Source organism: Haliotis asinina, chromosome 7 (assembly GCF_037392515.1).
Source record: "Haliotis asinina isolate JCU_RB_2024 chromosome 7, JCU_Hal_asi_v2, whole genome shotgun sequence".
Lineage (NCBI taxonomy): Eukaryota > Metazoa > Mollusca > Gastropoda > Lepetellida > Haliotidae > Haliotis > Haliotis asinina.
Genome location: NC_090286.1, coordinates 11,824,312 through 11,840,496, shown reverse-complemented (window position 1 = coordinate 11,840,496; position 16,185 = coordinate 11,824,312). Strand labels below are relative to the sequence as shown.

At 39.3% G+C, this 16,185-nt stretch overlaps 1 protein-coding gene across 1 annotated transcript; it reads right to left on the bottom strand.

Annotated features, from left to right (window-relative positions):
• Positions 1–4,994: 4,994 nt before the first annotated feature.
• LOC137291882 (ras-related protein Rab-10-like) lies at positions 4,995–16,185 on the bottom strand. The gene is made up of 6 exons (XM_067823430.1): positions 15,807–16,185; positions 12,513–12,573; positions 10,584–10,722; positions 10,096–10,185; positions 9,585–9,686; positions 4,995–8,001 (listed from the first exon to the last, which is right to left on the bottom strand). The coding sequence occupies exons 1-6, from the start codon at positions 15,931–15,933 to the stop codon at positions 7,927–7,929; spliced, it is 594 nt and encodes a 197-aa protein (XP_067679531.1). The 5' UTR covers positions 15,934–16,185; the 3' UTR covers positions 4,995–7,926.

Below are 16,185 nucleotides of genomic sequence, written 5' to 3'. Positions count from 1 at the left end.
GTGCGTGTGCGTGTGCGTGTGCGTGTGCGTGTGCGTGCGTGCGTGTTCGGGGGTGGGGTGGGGGGTGTTGGTCACCTATCCATCAGTTAAGGGCAGCCCCTAATTTACCATGTCATAGCCTACTGTTGAAGTAGTACTTGCACTATTTTTAGATTTTAAGCTGTCCGTCAACTGTTATTAATATCTTCGAACGACATTTATACGTTTATTGCATCATTTTATGACATGAAGCATGCATATCTCTTAAACATGTTGTTTACAAATGCGTTCGTTTCATGTGTGGTGCAGACAGTGGACACTGAAGGTCACGAGGTTAGATAAACGTGGCAAGAAAAGAAAACATATATCATCTTTTCTTGTATTGTTATCACGATCTTATGTGTAAAGATACATATTGTATTCAATCATTAAATACATATAACAAACTTTTGTCATGTGTGCAATAACGCAACGAAATTAAATACGTCATATCCTCCGGTTTGTGACGTCACGATTTACAACGTAGAAACAGACGTTTCACCACACCTTAATAGAAAAATGGTTACAGATTTACCTTTGTGTGGCCCCCAAATAGGTGATATTCAGGTTATATCACGGCATGATTTATTTACTAGCACTGTGAGCTGCGTCACACGTGTAAATGTCAGTTTACAGATAACCGTTTCTAAGATGAGCCTAGTTGTTCCGATGACGTCATGTGAGCAATCTATGACGTCATAACCAATGGAGGATTTCATATCAACAGCACACTGACATAAATAGAGGATACTAAACGACCTTCCGTGTAATACCATTTTTATTAAACGAGTTAATGATTTGGTATCAAACGAGCTTTCGCTCGTTTGATACTAATTCTTTAACGAGTTTAATGAAAACGGTGTCTCATGGAAGCGAGTTTAGTATTCTGTTTGTTACTCGCCAACATAAACTGACAGAAACTGCGGCGAAATTGCCTACATTGTGACGACTCACAGCGAGTCAACCAAGGTCTAGTAAAATTGCGACAGCGACATTAACATGGTGACGTCACAACTTTGAACCATTTGACGTCATACGTCAAGCGGTATTACACTAGTGTATTATTGCCAAAAACATATAACACTGCAGTATCTTCAACCGGCGAGTAATAAAATGGCCACATTTGACCATTCTGCATTAACAACCGCTAAAATGTATACTAGTATACATGTAAAAATATATATACAAATATGGTCATATTTGTCCATACTTTATTCATGATATGTGTATCTGTGAAAGACTGAAATATTTCAGTGTGGGTTGAGTAATATTTTCACAGAAATTCGATGTGTTAGCTGCAGTGAGATATCACTTTGCCAGAACTATTTCGTGGGTCGGCAAAGTATGTTATTTCACAACACAATAATTGGAAATGCAAACAATGTTTTACAGAATGCATTTGGTCAGCAAGCCTGGCTATCGGATGACAAGCATCAAGCGAAGAAAACTTTCACCGATCTGCTGTTCGCGGAGTCATTCATGCACTGCACCTTCACTTGAATCAAGTGTGACTCGGTATTTTTATTATATTTTCGAATATCGAAATATATCTTACCTGTGCGCCTGATCACAGGTAGGTAAACAGTCTCTAGATTACAGTAGGTTATGAGAGCTAAATGGGTGGACACTCCCACGTAAATATCCCTATACTAACCACGACAGACTATCAGTCTGACGTCACCACTGAAACCCGCATTGAGGTTACCGTAGCTTGAGTATTGCTTCGAGCTAATGGCGTATCGAATATATATTTTTGAGATCGCATTCCTCCGTTTGACGTCATTGATCATGTGCCACGTTCTAATCACAAAAGATAGAAAACTGAATCATATTTAACACAAAACGACTTCCATCTGATAACAATGAGATTTAGAGATTTTATGTGGAACACTCATTAGAAATCATCTACGTAATACAGACGTCATGTAGGTGAAATGATTACAACCTGTTTCGTCCAATTTTTAGGCCCTGACTGTACCTCTATAGTCTAACCACGCATGCGTGATTTCTCCATGGGTCAGTGAGAGACGTGGAGTCACTGACCCTTAAAATCTGTCTGGGAGAGACCCTTGGAGATCTTGGGTGGGGTCTCAAAATGTTTGCTAATGAGATTAGATTATTATCAATTAAAAGGTTTAGCACCTTTCACATCTGTCAGGAACGTAGGTGTTCAAATGGACAGGGGAATGTCTAACAAGACTCAAGCCATAAAGACTGCCAGAACTGCTAACTTCAAGCTTTGTATCATCGGAAAAATCAGATGATACCTGGATGTGGATACCACAAAGCTCTGGTGCATTCATATGTCACTCCCCACTTCTTGAATCCCGGTATGCTTCATATATGTGTGTGTGGTGATGAGTTGCAGATGTTTGTGCAACTAGCTATCTAAAACATAAGAAAAACACATGATAAAATATATTTCCATATATGTGTGAATGTTACATAAGACGTTAGAAAGAACAGTAATATAAAATAAAAAAATACTATGAAGCATAACTGTGTTGTCTTTGTCTTTGTTATTTTGTAGCAAAACCCCTGTTAAGTTTGAAATGGACTGGTCCACGTACCCCATTCGTCTACCGAGCATAAGTCGCTCAAAGCTGATTATGCCTGTGTCGTCTAATGGCTTCTGTTTGCATGTTTTTAATAATTAGACGAAACAGGTTGAACCAAGCAAGTTATCCGCTGTCGTGGCACTGTTGGACGAGGAAGAAGAAAGGGAGGAAGAACTGACTTATGTAATCTCTGTGCAGTACAACAGTGATGTTTCAGAGAGGGGATGTGGTCATCCACTCAATGAACGCAGACACAAGGGTGGGGCGGGGTTCTTATTATCGTCTGAGAAATGAACTGGAACTCATTCCTGAGAAATAATTTCCTCCGGGACATTTTCACATCATGAAACTGAAGACATGAGTAAACGAGAATATAACAGGATGAGGACAGCAGGGGTTTTTCAGCCATGTTTATGAGATGTTCAACATCTAATGTTGTCCGGCGTGATTTCTTCAAACCCATGATATCTAATAACACTATGAACCATATAAACCAGAGCCCAAAAGAAACGCCACCAACAAAACAAAAGCAAATTATGGTAATGTTTTATTTTAAAAAGCAGCCACCTAGCAACAGTATTTAGTGGAGTACAAGAAAAACAACGGTGCAGCTCGTGATCTGGCACATGAATGACATTGAGGTGCATTATCCAGTAGTCCATCGACTGGGAAGTTTTACGACTTCCTGGGCAGCACATGTTGTCCAATACTAAGTGTGGTCAACCCTAGCAATGATGCAGGCCTGAACCCCGCGTCGAACTGAGTGGGTGAGTCTTGTGACGTCTTGATTAAGGATCCGGCACCATTCCTCTTACAGGGCAGCTGCCAAAGACTTCCTCGTCAATGGCTGATTTGGGCGTGTCCGAATGCGAAGTCCCATTTGATCCCAAATGAGCAACTGGAGACAGATCTTGAAGAGCTGGTACCTACTTTCGTCACTAAAAGTCACTCTTTGTCATTTTCGCTGCTGTCAGTGTGGCACAGTCCTGGGCCCCGTTTCACAAAACTCTCGTAAGGCTAAGGTCTCGTAACTTTTCTCGTAGCCTTTGCACCTCCTATGTTACAGTATGCCAGGTACAGATGCTACGAGAAAAGTTACGAGACCTTAGCCTTACGAGAGCTTTGTGAAATGAGGCCCTGGTCCATCTCAATCTGGCACGTCGGAGTTGGCAAGTCAACGCCATGCCCTTGAAAGGTCGATAGTCGATAGGGTACGGAGACAGTAATGGCGGAGTCGCCTGGCCACAGTCTGCTGACTTCATGTCCAAGGCTGTTGACGCTTGGTGACGTCACGGGTCCTCAGGTTAAACACCCGTGCATACCGGTCTCTTCGTTGACTAGTGACCAGTCTTCCACTATTTAGCCTGTCCGTACTACTGCCAATCTGCCGTAGATGTGTGTAGTCTGGCGATAGTGGAGCCACATGTTCTTGTACTGCACCCATCTGTAACATATCGATGCCCCCTTCCTCCTTTCGGCTGTTAAACGAGGAATATTCCTGGTTGCCAATCGATTAATATGATATAAGTGAATAAACCTGGTCAGCTTTTATTCCTTAATTTGACCGTATAAGTGTGTGCACAATTTCCATTTCACGCGCGTAAACTCGTCTTTTTTTAAAACAAAATACAAGTGCAAGTGTTCACTTGGAAAGACTGGTTTTGTTCCATAGATGTTTTCAGCTATTTCCAGACTGACAATTATTTTGACAATTTAAAATCATATATAATTTGGTGGCGCTTCATCTCGACTCTCGTTTATTTATGCAGTATATGTATCAAGTGAAGTGCGTTTACATCAATGGAACATTGAACGCTAGAATAGAGAAAGATGCAGCCACGAGGTGGAGAACCACTCTTGAACATGAGTTATCATATTACACCATCAAAGGAATGCCTATGCGTTTTCCAATTTTCATCGCATCGCAACGCTTTCACAATTCGGACGTAATGTTAATGACATGATAACATAACTGAATGCGTTGTTTGGACGCAGCGCATGGCGCAACACAGGAAAAGTCGGATGTACCGTGAAGCCCATCTTATCTGTGTAAAACAGCGATATGCTTCTAATCGATGCGTCTTTATGCGATATGTAAGGATGTAGGGTGTCATGTCTTCTTCTACTGTCGTCTTTTCCATTTTTACACATGCTATTTGTATCAACGGGGCAGCTTAGGCCTTATACAATCAACCATAAAATATGTTGTTTTAAACAGTCTGTCTCATGCATGTCTTCTTCGGCTTTACTGAAAATGTTTCAACCTCAAGTTTATCGACCACTTTGACAGACCATCAAGCTTGTGCTACGGACAAACCAAGGCTAATAAGTGGGTCACTTCTGAAGTTCAATTCCAGAATCTGCAAATAATCCCCATGAAGTAATGTTTCAATTCGGTAACGAATCAAGAACAAAATATTCTGTGAAATGCGTTTATTCTGGAAGAGGCATGTGGCGGCCATAGTACTGCCACCAAGTATCACGTTGCCGGTATACAGGGGCAGACAACCTCACATAACACAGTTTGTTCCTATACACGTCCTAACAGCTCTTCAATCAAAAAATATTATGGTCATTTATTTTCTTTACAAATAAAAGTGCAATATATTGATTAAGTGTGGTTTTCTGTGAAGTATCCTGTCAGAATGTCCGCCTATAGAAGAAACATATCTGAGAAAGAGAGCAAGTGAGACAAAACCCATCAGTGCAATGTGTATTTATGCCAGGATTCCATATTGAAAATAAATAATAAGTCCTATCTTACCATAAGACATACCATTAAAAAACAACATGCCAGTCCTCTACATCATGCTGTACTATTGTATACCTTTCCAGTAAGTATGTAATAACAGTACATGCTCCTCATTCATGGTACACATCAACCTCTACATGTTGTAACTCGCATTGTACACCCCCAATGTTAAACATCACAAGATTTGTAACCTTGGCCTGCTCAAGAATGGTTGGGATAGGCTAAGACGTGCTTGTTAATATTTTCTTCAATTTTACAGGAACAATCAGTCATCTTGTTTTATCATTAAACATATACTGTTGCTGACATACTGCTGCAGCTGTCTTTAGGGATGTAACCAATCGTCCATTCTTCCCTGCTGTCTGCACCTCAAAGAAAATCATCATAGAGATAAAACAGATCACTCTTATGCAAATACTATGGTCACTTTATGTGATATTACCCCCAAAGGGAAAAAACAGACACATGATACACCAGCAGCCTAAAGCCATCGCCTGTCACAATGTCCAACTTTTTCTAAATTGGATTCAAGTCTCAAGTAAGGCTCACTGATGATTGAAAACCCTCTGAAATAAGTACCACGAATTTTCAATCAAAATATCGTGTTTAGTCACCATACAAACCAGACCAAATCATTGCATGTCAAATTCTTAGTCCCTTTCTTAAGAGGCGAAAAAATACTGAAGCCAGGACTAAGTTGCTTATGATTTATATATAATCTTACTTCTGAAATTCCAGTCTTTGTCCTTGGAATATCCTCTTTTACAAAGAAAGAGAATAAATCCAACAACCTTTTTTCCTGCATGAACTGGAAGACACAGCCACAACCAAAGTCATGATCAATCTTTGATTATCTCCCTTTAACTCATAAGTCATGTATACGACACAGTACTTTTCTTCCAGTACCAATAAAATACCTACACATGCTTAAACAGACACTCCATGGAAAGGTAATCCTTCATGTCCCTACCAATGTCAGATCCATAACTTAACACTGTCACAATCATCAAGCTATAGGTTCATTACCCTCCCGAGACATCGTGACTAGCATGTTTTTGTAACCGCAGTGTCATCAGGATGTGGCCAGTCCTTGGACATCTGCAGCAAATCCATAAAACAGCCACCAACCCTGTGACTGTTTTAATCAATGTCTAACATTGCTATCAAGAGCCCACCTATTAAATATCCTTTGACACATCCCGTGCAGTAAGAACAAATGTTCTACTTGAACTACTCAGCCAGTATTAATATCTGATGTAACTTCTTGAGACACTTTGTCATGGTTTGGCTTCTGATGCACTTTTGAAAGTATAATTCCATTAAAGACAAACTGTGGATATTACTTTACAATGGATGTGACAAGTACTAACAAAGTATTACTCAGAGGTGGCCTGTCACATCAAGCATGGCAACCTGACGGTCATATCCAACTCATGTGGCAGTCGATATCGGACTTCTCATTTAATATTACCATGCTATATCACAAACACTGCAAATATGACCACAGTGAATTCAAAATTGAGTCACCCAGCAAAGGTCCTAACATTGTAAAGAGACTTGACCAACTGAAATAAAGAATCATAAGATTATTAAGTGGCTTGAACTGGTCAGCCTAATGTTTCCCTGCTGACTTTCACATTCAGCATTTGTAACAAGTGTCAGCCTGCATATGAAACAGACAGCACATTGTGCAGCATCCCCTCTCTTTCAGTGAAGTGTCAGGGAGAAAACAGACACCCTTCAGAAAATCTCACTAAAGTTGAGTCATTCCAAACTGCACTATACCATAGTTACTTACTTAAGCTTTACATGTCGGACTTAAAACTACAACAGGTTACCACGGTTACAACTGGCCAGAACCATACAACACTCATCCTTCAAGCACACTGCAGGCAGACAGACAGACAGGCAGATAGGCAGGCGTGATATGGGAGAGAGCAGTCACTACTGATAATACAAGATACATGAGCTTCGAACTAAAAGCAGGATCATTTGGAGAAGTTGACTGAACACATGAGCTTCTTCCAAAGAGATGACCTTGAGTGGCCCTGGCATTCACATCTCAGGGGTCACCATATATACATTAAAATGTCAACCATCTAGTTGCTTGGCAACACTAATGAGCAGAAGCCACCAGGAGGACAGCTGCGTATGTATGTACAGCCAGTTCATGAGCCAGATACATGGCCTGACTGAAGCACAGGGTTGTCTGGGTTACATTAAATCCAATGCCAACTTCCCCTCCTCTTCCTCCTCCAGTTGAGGCAGAGTCTGGCAGATCAGTTGTCCTAGCTTCACTCCGACCTAAGCAGTCACAGTAATATGTACACATTACACAAGCAGGTTGGCCAACTGGCTCTCCACACAACATGGCATCACCAACACCTCACAGCCATGTCCTGCACAGATCCAAGGGAGGAGGAGCCAACCCAATCCACTATCAGTGAATGGCGCCCAGACACGATGGACATTCAGACAGGCAGGCAGGCAGACAGATAGACAGACGACAGATTGGTGATGTTGAGCTGCAGCAGGCTGTTGGTACCGGGCGCCACCACCACAAGTCACACACTGTTTGTGTTTAGATAAAAGTACCCCCTAACAGCATCGTTTACTGCCTGAGTCCATATGTTTAATATCAACACCTTTAGGCTCAGAGTCCCGTCCTGGCGTCTGAAATGACAACAGGAATCTCAGCAACAATTACATTTATAGGCATAATACTTCATCAGAACCAAATAGTTTAATCTTAAACTGCTTCAGTTATGCCCCCGTCAATTTGTATCAGACGGAAAATCTTGAATGAAGTATGTCTCCAGATGTTTACCACTTCAGTGCTCAAAAAAAATTACTAAGGCCTGTGCATGAAATAGTTTCCAGATTTTGCCAGAATGTCAGGATAGCTATCCCTGAATGTTGCTAGCCCACAAAATAATTCTCTTGCCTGAAATTTGAATGTAAACACAAGTTTTATCATTAAGCTGCTAATAAGATGAATACTTTTATCAGGTCACAATCTTGCATGATCTGAAAGTATGTTATTACAGAAAAGAGTTTATTTACAAAATGACTCCATGAAAATTCACTAGCTAGTCTGGCCAGACACTGTGTACTGGCCTGAATAGATTTTGACCAGGCTTGTTTCAGGTTGGAACATCGATACATGCTTTCTGACTAACCCAAGGGAGATAACACTGCACACGGACTATTACAGAATCGTTTTGATGATCCAGACAACAATGTCTCCAGTGTAATATGTGGATTAGTTAACTGCAAGCTAATGAAACATGGTTTGGCAGGCCTTTTCTATTTTGGAAGTAACATGTTTTCAGGTTAGTGTGTTGAAAAACTACAAAGCCCATTTCAAATAGATTTTCATGACTTCCTAGATATATTACACAGGCATGTAACAGAATTTTATGATTTTTTAAATATGAATAATTAATTACAGCATTTTAGTCTAATTATATACATTAAAAGGACTGGTACATTAGTTTTGTTCTTTTTAAAGTTCAATTCCATCTGATCAGTGGAGTAAGCAAAACACCGATTCACATTATTTAACAATTTAACTACTTATAGTCTTCAGATCCATAAAACAATTTCAATGTCTGACCTTTCAGACAGTTTACTTTTAGGCCGCCATAAGCAATATTCCAGCAATATCATGGCAGGGGACATCAGAAATGGGCTTCGCACATTGTGCTTAAATACAATAAGATGGTGGTTTAAGATGTTAGGCCTCCCCACCGTAAGATCCCCAAGGTTAAAATTAATCATCACATATGAAAAACACTGAATATTCAAAACTTTCTTTTGAGTGAAATATGTAAATGTTGCATCAACTATCACCTGAAAAACAGGGATTCTCGATGGAAAGTGTGAATACAAAGTTACATGCCTGTTTTTAGTGTCAGTATTTTTTGTTCAAGATACACTCAGCAATATTCTAGCTATCTCATTGTCATCAAACAATAAACAACGGTCCAAGACAATCCAGTGATTAATATTATGAGCATCAATCTAGGTTATTTGGATACACAGCCATCCATAAGATAAGCCTTAAGTCTTGCCACCTGATAGCCGCCTCTCACGACAAGCAGGAGATTCTGAAGAACAATTCTCAACACAGCTAAAATGGATTTTCAGACATATGACATATTGATCAGAGTAATCACAATTACTACTAACTGAACATTTATTCAGCTGATCTGTTTCAACACTTCAAAGATTACAATTAAAAAAACCTGTCTTACCTTGTTTAAAATTGCTTGTGCTAAATCCATGAAAGCTTTTTCAACATTAATATTAGCTTTAGCACTTGTCTCTAAGAATGGAATATTGTGTTCCCTGGCAATCTGGAAAAAACAACAACACCAGTTACCATGGCTACAGAAATGACAATGTTCAAAAGATGTGTGGTGTGTAATCATACATAACATCCCTCACAATCCCTCAGTCAACCTTTCACTACTAGCTCACAGATACATTCCCATCCATTGGCGCATACATTCAAAATAATCCCAACAAACATGTTCTGAGCTATAAAACATTCACTGTTATCCCGACAGACATGAACCAAGCAACAAAACACTAACAAGTACTTCATTCTCCCCATTAAACACCAGACCATATCAACCCAATAACTAAAAGTAACTTCACATGCTAAAAAGTCAAACATGATAAAAGGACTCCTGTCAAACGACAAGGCAAAACAAAGGTAAGAACGTGACTGGTTTTTAAACAAACAAGCCAAAGCCTACTGACCACATCACCACGATCCTTCGACACCTGACGTTTGTCCTCCATGTCACACTTGTTACCCAAGATCATCTTCTCCACGTCCTCATTTGCATGCTGCAACATCAACAAGGTGTGTCAGCAATAACATCATTGGGGTATGTCAGCAGAAGGATGTAAGTTGTAACAGTGTATGCTAGCAATACTATCATCAGGACATGTCAGCAATACGATCATCTGGGAATGTCAGAAATATGATCATTGCGATTTGTCAGGGGTTTGTCAGCAATATGATCATCTGGGTATGTCAATGATACTGTCCTCAGGGTATGTCAATGATACTGTCCTCAGGGTATGTCAATGATACTGTCCTCAGGGTATGTCAGCAATAAGATCATCAAGTATGCCATTGAATATTGGTTTATTCTAAATATACCATTTGCCTAAAATGACTTTTTACTCAATTGCAATATATCAATAAACAAACATCTAGTAGAAATGAAAACTAAGTCTACCTCATCAATGTTACGGAGCCACTTTGAAATATTTTCAAAGGTCTTTGCATTGGTGATGTCATACACCAGCATGATGCCCATGGCCCCACGGTAGTAGGAGGTGGTGATGGTGTGGAAGCGCTCCTGTCCGGCAGTGTCCCTGAAGCAGAACATTGTATCCCATAGTAACATCTAACTCAACTGCCACAGTTTTCAAAATAACCAGTGGTACTGATGTTCTTCATGATTTGAGTGAGTGAGTGAGTTGAGTTTTATGCTGCACTCCACAATATTCCAGCTATATGGAGGTGGTCTGTACATAATTGAGTCTGGACCAGACAATCCAGTGATCAACAACATGAGCATCAATCTGCGCAATTGGGAACCAATGACGTGTCAACCAAGTCAGTGAGAATGACCACCGGATCCCGTTAGTCACCTCTTATGACAAGCTTAGTCGCCTTTTATGGCAAGCATGGATTGCGGAAGGCCTACTCTACCTCAGGACCTTCACAGGACTTTTCAGGATTTGAACTTGACTGAACCCCGAAATCTTTGACATATTTCAGTGTTGTGACAAACATTCCTGGTATAATTGTTTGATCAACATTCTAAAGTTGGTGTATGTGGATAAATTCTTCTAGTTTATTGCATAGAAGCACTTCGCACTGTCAGCTTGAAAATAATGTAAGAATCTAGAACAAAACATCTGTCTATGCATTCTCTTCCCACAGAGGTTATTCCTGTCATAGCTTCCTATATACCCTATTTTCTAATACCGCCATATTTCCCAGTCATCGAGAAATCCCCTTGCGGCAAAAAATCGCAACAGGAATTATCTCCCTTGTTACTATCCAATCAGAACACGCTAAATAGACTTGGCTCCAATGTGGCAGCCCCCATGGAGTTGGTTCATCAACGTGCGAAGGAAAAATTTGGTATTTCATGTTTAGCTGAAAATCAGAAACTGGCAATAGTCAGAGCAGGGATCAACAGCCATGATGTGTTTCTAGGGACAAAAACTGGTAGTTGCAAGTTTTCCCGATGTATTCGGAAATTACCAAGATCTTGCAGATGATCACTCTTGAAACAACGTCGCTGATTGCACAACTAAATCTGAATACCTCCAATCTTGAGTCTTGAACATTCGCACCATGAAAGGCAAGTATTAGAACAGAGGTCACGTAGGAAGCTATCACAGGAGTAACCTCTGTGGGGAAGAGAATGCTCTTTATATGACAAACAAAGAATTGGTATCCAGAATGTTGCATGCTTTACCATCCCTGTATAATTTCAAGTGAAGACAGTTCAATGCCACTTTCAGCAATACTGAGACAATATCAGGGCAGAGAACCCCAAGAATTTTTAACCCTGTTTATAACTTGCACAGTTGAAGGATGTCTCAGTGAGTGAGTGAATGAATGAGTATGGTTTTACACCATATTCGCAATATACCAACAATATTACAAAAGGAGACAACAAATGGGCTTCACACATTGCACCATAAAGGGAATCAAACCTATTGTCAGTATGATGAGTAAGCACCTTAACCACTAGGCTACCCACTGCCTCTTAGAGGTCATGTGTCAGTCAGAAAGACTTCTAGAGTGAATGAGTTTAGTTTTATGCCCCTTTAAGCAATATTCCAGCTATACCGCGGCTGGGAACACCAGAAATGGGCAGCTGAGCTAAACAAACTGATGGTTGATACTTAAACAACAACCTGTTCAGACAGAGTGACATGTGTGCAACCATTTCTTACCACCTGATCCAAATGTTGTTTTCTCAGTCACCTCTGATGTGACATAAAACAAAACTGAGGTGCCGCACAAAACCAGGAACCCACTGGCTCACCCCTAAACAGCTGGTATGCAGCAACACTACTTTAAGCAGTTAAGCAATTAGTCAGCTAATTCTGACAAGCATCTAATCTAACCAGAGATTCCTTACCATATCTGAAGCTTTATCTTCTTCCCACCAAGTTCCACAGTTTTGATTTTGAAATCAATTCCTGGAAGAAAAATACCATCATATCAATAGACAAAGACATTTCAATACAATACTGCTACACTCAAATATCACCATATGTAGCTTAGTGAGAGATCTACAGCATTTCTATAAAGGATTTATCAAAATACAGCTTCCACAGCTGCTAGTAACAAGTAGAATATGTCAGGTAACTTCAATAATTTCCTTGTGTACAAATGTGCATAAACTAAACAGTAACCTTCAAGTTCAAGTGATACACCATACATCACTTCCGTTCAAATCAACAAATACTTGTTCCAAAAGGCCTTTGGCCATATTTGCATGTGAGTGAGTTGAGTCATTCAGTCATGAGCTGCACTCATTATTCCAGCTGTATGGTGGCGGTCTGTAAATAATCGAGTCTGGACCAGACAATCCAGTGATCAACAACATGAGCATCGATCTGAGCAATTGGGAACTGATGACATGTCAGCAAGCCTGACCAGCAATCCTGTTAATCACCTCTTAGGACAAGCATAGTCGCCGTTTATGGGAAGCATGGGTTGCTGAAGGCCTATTCTACCCCGGACCTTCATGGGTCAGTAAAGAAGTGTAGTATGCCACCAATTAAACAATAATCACCTGGCACTGTCATCATGCATTAATGAGAATTATCAGCATAATTTTTAAGGTCCAGAAGGCAAATATGATATCTAAGTTTGCCTTCTGGCTCTTTTTATTATTCAACTTTACTGGTATGAATCTGTGCAGGGACATACATCACAGGTTATACTTATAGCCAATTAGTCAACAGTTTATTTCTGCTGTGTGGTTTTGAACAATAACAACTGAAAAAAAAAATGGTTCAACTAGATTTTCATAAATGACAAACTTGTGGTTGTGTCATCTCATCTCTGCAAAGCCACTTAACTCCAAAACTTGGACTTTAACCCTGCACTGACTAAGCCCTTACACGACATGCTCAAATAAATACATTCAGCAGTCTCTCAGTGTCTGATTGGATTAACCAATATACTCCGGAAATAATCCCCTTACAATACATGTTTCACAAGCTTTTCATCAAGCTTCCAGCGTGATTATGGTGACTCATGTAGGTCTCCTTCAACAGCTCTAAACCTTAACTCGTAATTCTCTATCAATTACTTGATATCAAATTCCATGAATAGGAGCATAGAAGATAATGCAGTAGTTGACATCAAGAGCACCAATCTGGACAACTGACTGATGACAAGTGATGAACAAAGACAGAGTGTACCCTAACCAATTAATCCACTATTACGGTACAAAGTAGGATATTACTACGACGCAAAATGTAGTAGTGGACAGCAATGCTGTTAAATTTGATGTTCACAAGTTCAATTCATTATAAGCTATCACTACATTCAAACATTCACAATCACGTCCTTGTTAAGAGCTCTGCTTGTAAACCCCGCTTGAAATCTTAGGATTAGGGAAAGGTCCTGTGATCTGAATCACTTTAGAAATCTTTTTATTCCCCAAAGATTAAAATAAAAAATAAGCATCCCTTTCCATAAAGAATTTAAACTATTCTCACTATCATAGGCATTGAATGATGAAAAACATTTTAGGGTTACCAGCAGAAATCCTTCCATCTCTTTATGGTGCAAGTTTTTACTTGAATTTATCTAAGTCAGGCAAGACAATTTACCTTGTTATTGTTTCACTGAACAAAATGAACAATACATGTACTGTTGACTTGTTGTATTGGTGATCCAATATCTGTCTCAGTTAACCAAGATTTCTTACATGTATCATTTGAAGCAGAGTATCCGTTGCAAACCTAGTGTATCAAAAGCATAGCATGATTGTGCACCTTGGACTCGTAAATAACAAAACATGTTCTTTTTGCTTACGTGTTATACATCATTGAAATGCCCTTACTTTAAACGAGTTTAATAATCAAGCGAACATTGATTCAGCAACACTGTACCAACTCGCAATAAGACAAGATACTGCTCCATTATTTTTTAACATAATGAAACAAAATGTATCTTAATTGATTAGCTATTCACATGTTTCCTACTTGTTTACAGCACCGATCATGTTTCTCCGAAACGTGGTCCACAGGATGCACGGTAGTGTATATTTGCGCTTTCCCAAGAACTATTAAGACCAGTTATCGCCATTTCAGAATTGTTCATGTGACATAAATTTGGTAATAAAGCTACTGTGTTTCAAACCTTAAGATACTGAAGAAATTTCATTATTTGAATTTGTTTACAAAAAAGAAATTTAACAGAACAAACTCACTATCATTGTGGGAGATGTCGCTGTGCAGTTGAACTTATCAAAGTTGACTTTTTGAGCAGTTGTTTGCAATTTTGGTGATGTTTGTTTTCTCAGGGAACAAAAATGAAAAAGGTAAAATCTGACATGTCACCTCATAGTTACATTTTGTCAGTATGGTAACTGTTGTGTGCATGAAACGGTGAATGAAATTTAGGTCAATTCAAAGATTAGTGATTAAGTGTTCGCACCATGGGTATGTTTAAAATCTGCACTTCTTAAGAGACTGAGCTGTAATGTCATTGGTTAACAACACTGCCAGTATGATTTTCATTTAATTTTCAATTTCATGTCAACACACTAATGATCATGTAACATCCCCGACATGTTCGGGTCTAGTCTTTCGAGGGGATTTGTATTAGTAACACCTGCAATGTAAAATACTTAGTGATTTTATTTCTCGTTGCCTATTGTGCTGTGTCAATGTTTGAACAATTATACTACGGAAGTACAAGTCATGTTCTTCGAGCAAACGCTACAGTCAGGTGTTGGTAATAGAGAGTAATTGACTAAAATATTGCACTTATGCTGTACTTTGAATACTTACTTACTTAATAATGACTGAGTCTTTGTTTGTAGTCACAAAATCACTGTATTTAATACACCCCTGCTAATTTCAAGCTAACATATACTCAAACAAAATTACTTGAGGTAAGTGATTCCTATCAGCCAAAATGACGGTAGTCCCAGACGGAGAGCTATGTGATAATCATTCACGAAGTTGATTACCATTAAATATGTATTAACTATATTACATGTCGAAAATAAAGTCACAAACTCAACACCTGAAATAATGACAAGTTAGACTTGAGAAAATGTCACTTTGTGGTGACAGTTTGTATACTCAATGGAGATGCTTTTTTATGGCTATCATCACTTCCTGGAGCGAGATCACGAGATCGAGAAAACAATGTTTACAAGCGGTTATTATTCTTAGTTAGTACTTACCTATGGTGGATATAAATGTCGTGTTGAAAGCATCATCTGAAAATCTAAAAAGCAAACACGTCTTTCCAACTCCAGAGTCACCGATCAAGAGCAATTTGAATAAAAGGTCGTATGTCTTTTTCGCCATTTTCTACCTAGCATTCAAAATGGCGACTACAACCTTATCACATTAAATAAATGTTCTTAGTTTGAAACAGTGTCGACTATTGAGTACTTATAACAGTATCTGGTTTCTTTGTTGAGATGGCAACAAACTCCGATAAGTTGGTTTCGCAAAGGAGTTTTATTGTTGCTCTTGCCGATTCATTTCCATCCACAGCGGCACTTTGCGATATTTCCTTACGTCATTTCCTAATCCGGGTACTCACATGATTAATGC

Bases quoted from the DNA above. Each gene is read 5' to 3' on its own strand.
- LOC137291882 (XM_067823430.1), bottom strand. From the start codon at position 15,933: ATGGCGAAAAAGACATACGACCTTTTATTCAAATTGCTCTTGATCGGT. The intron at 12,574-15,806 runs GTAAGTACTAAC...TTTTTCTTCCAG, and splicing joins GACATTTATATCCACCATAG to GAATTGATTTCAAAATCAAA. The intron at 9,687-10,095 runs GTCAGTAGGCTT...TGTTTTTTCCAG, and splicing joins CGAAGGATCGTGGTGATGTG to ATTGCCAGGGAACACAATAT.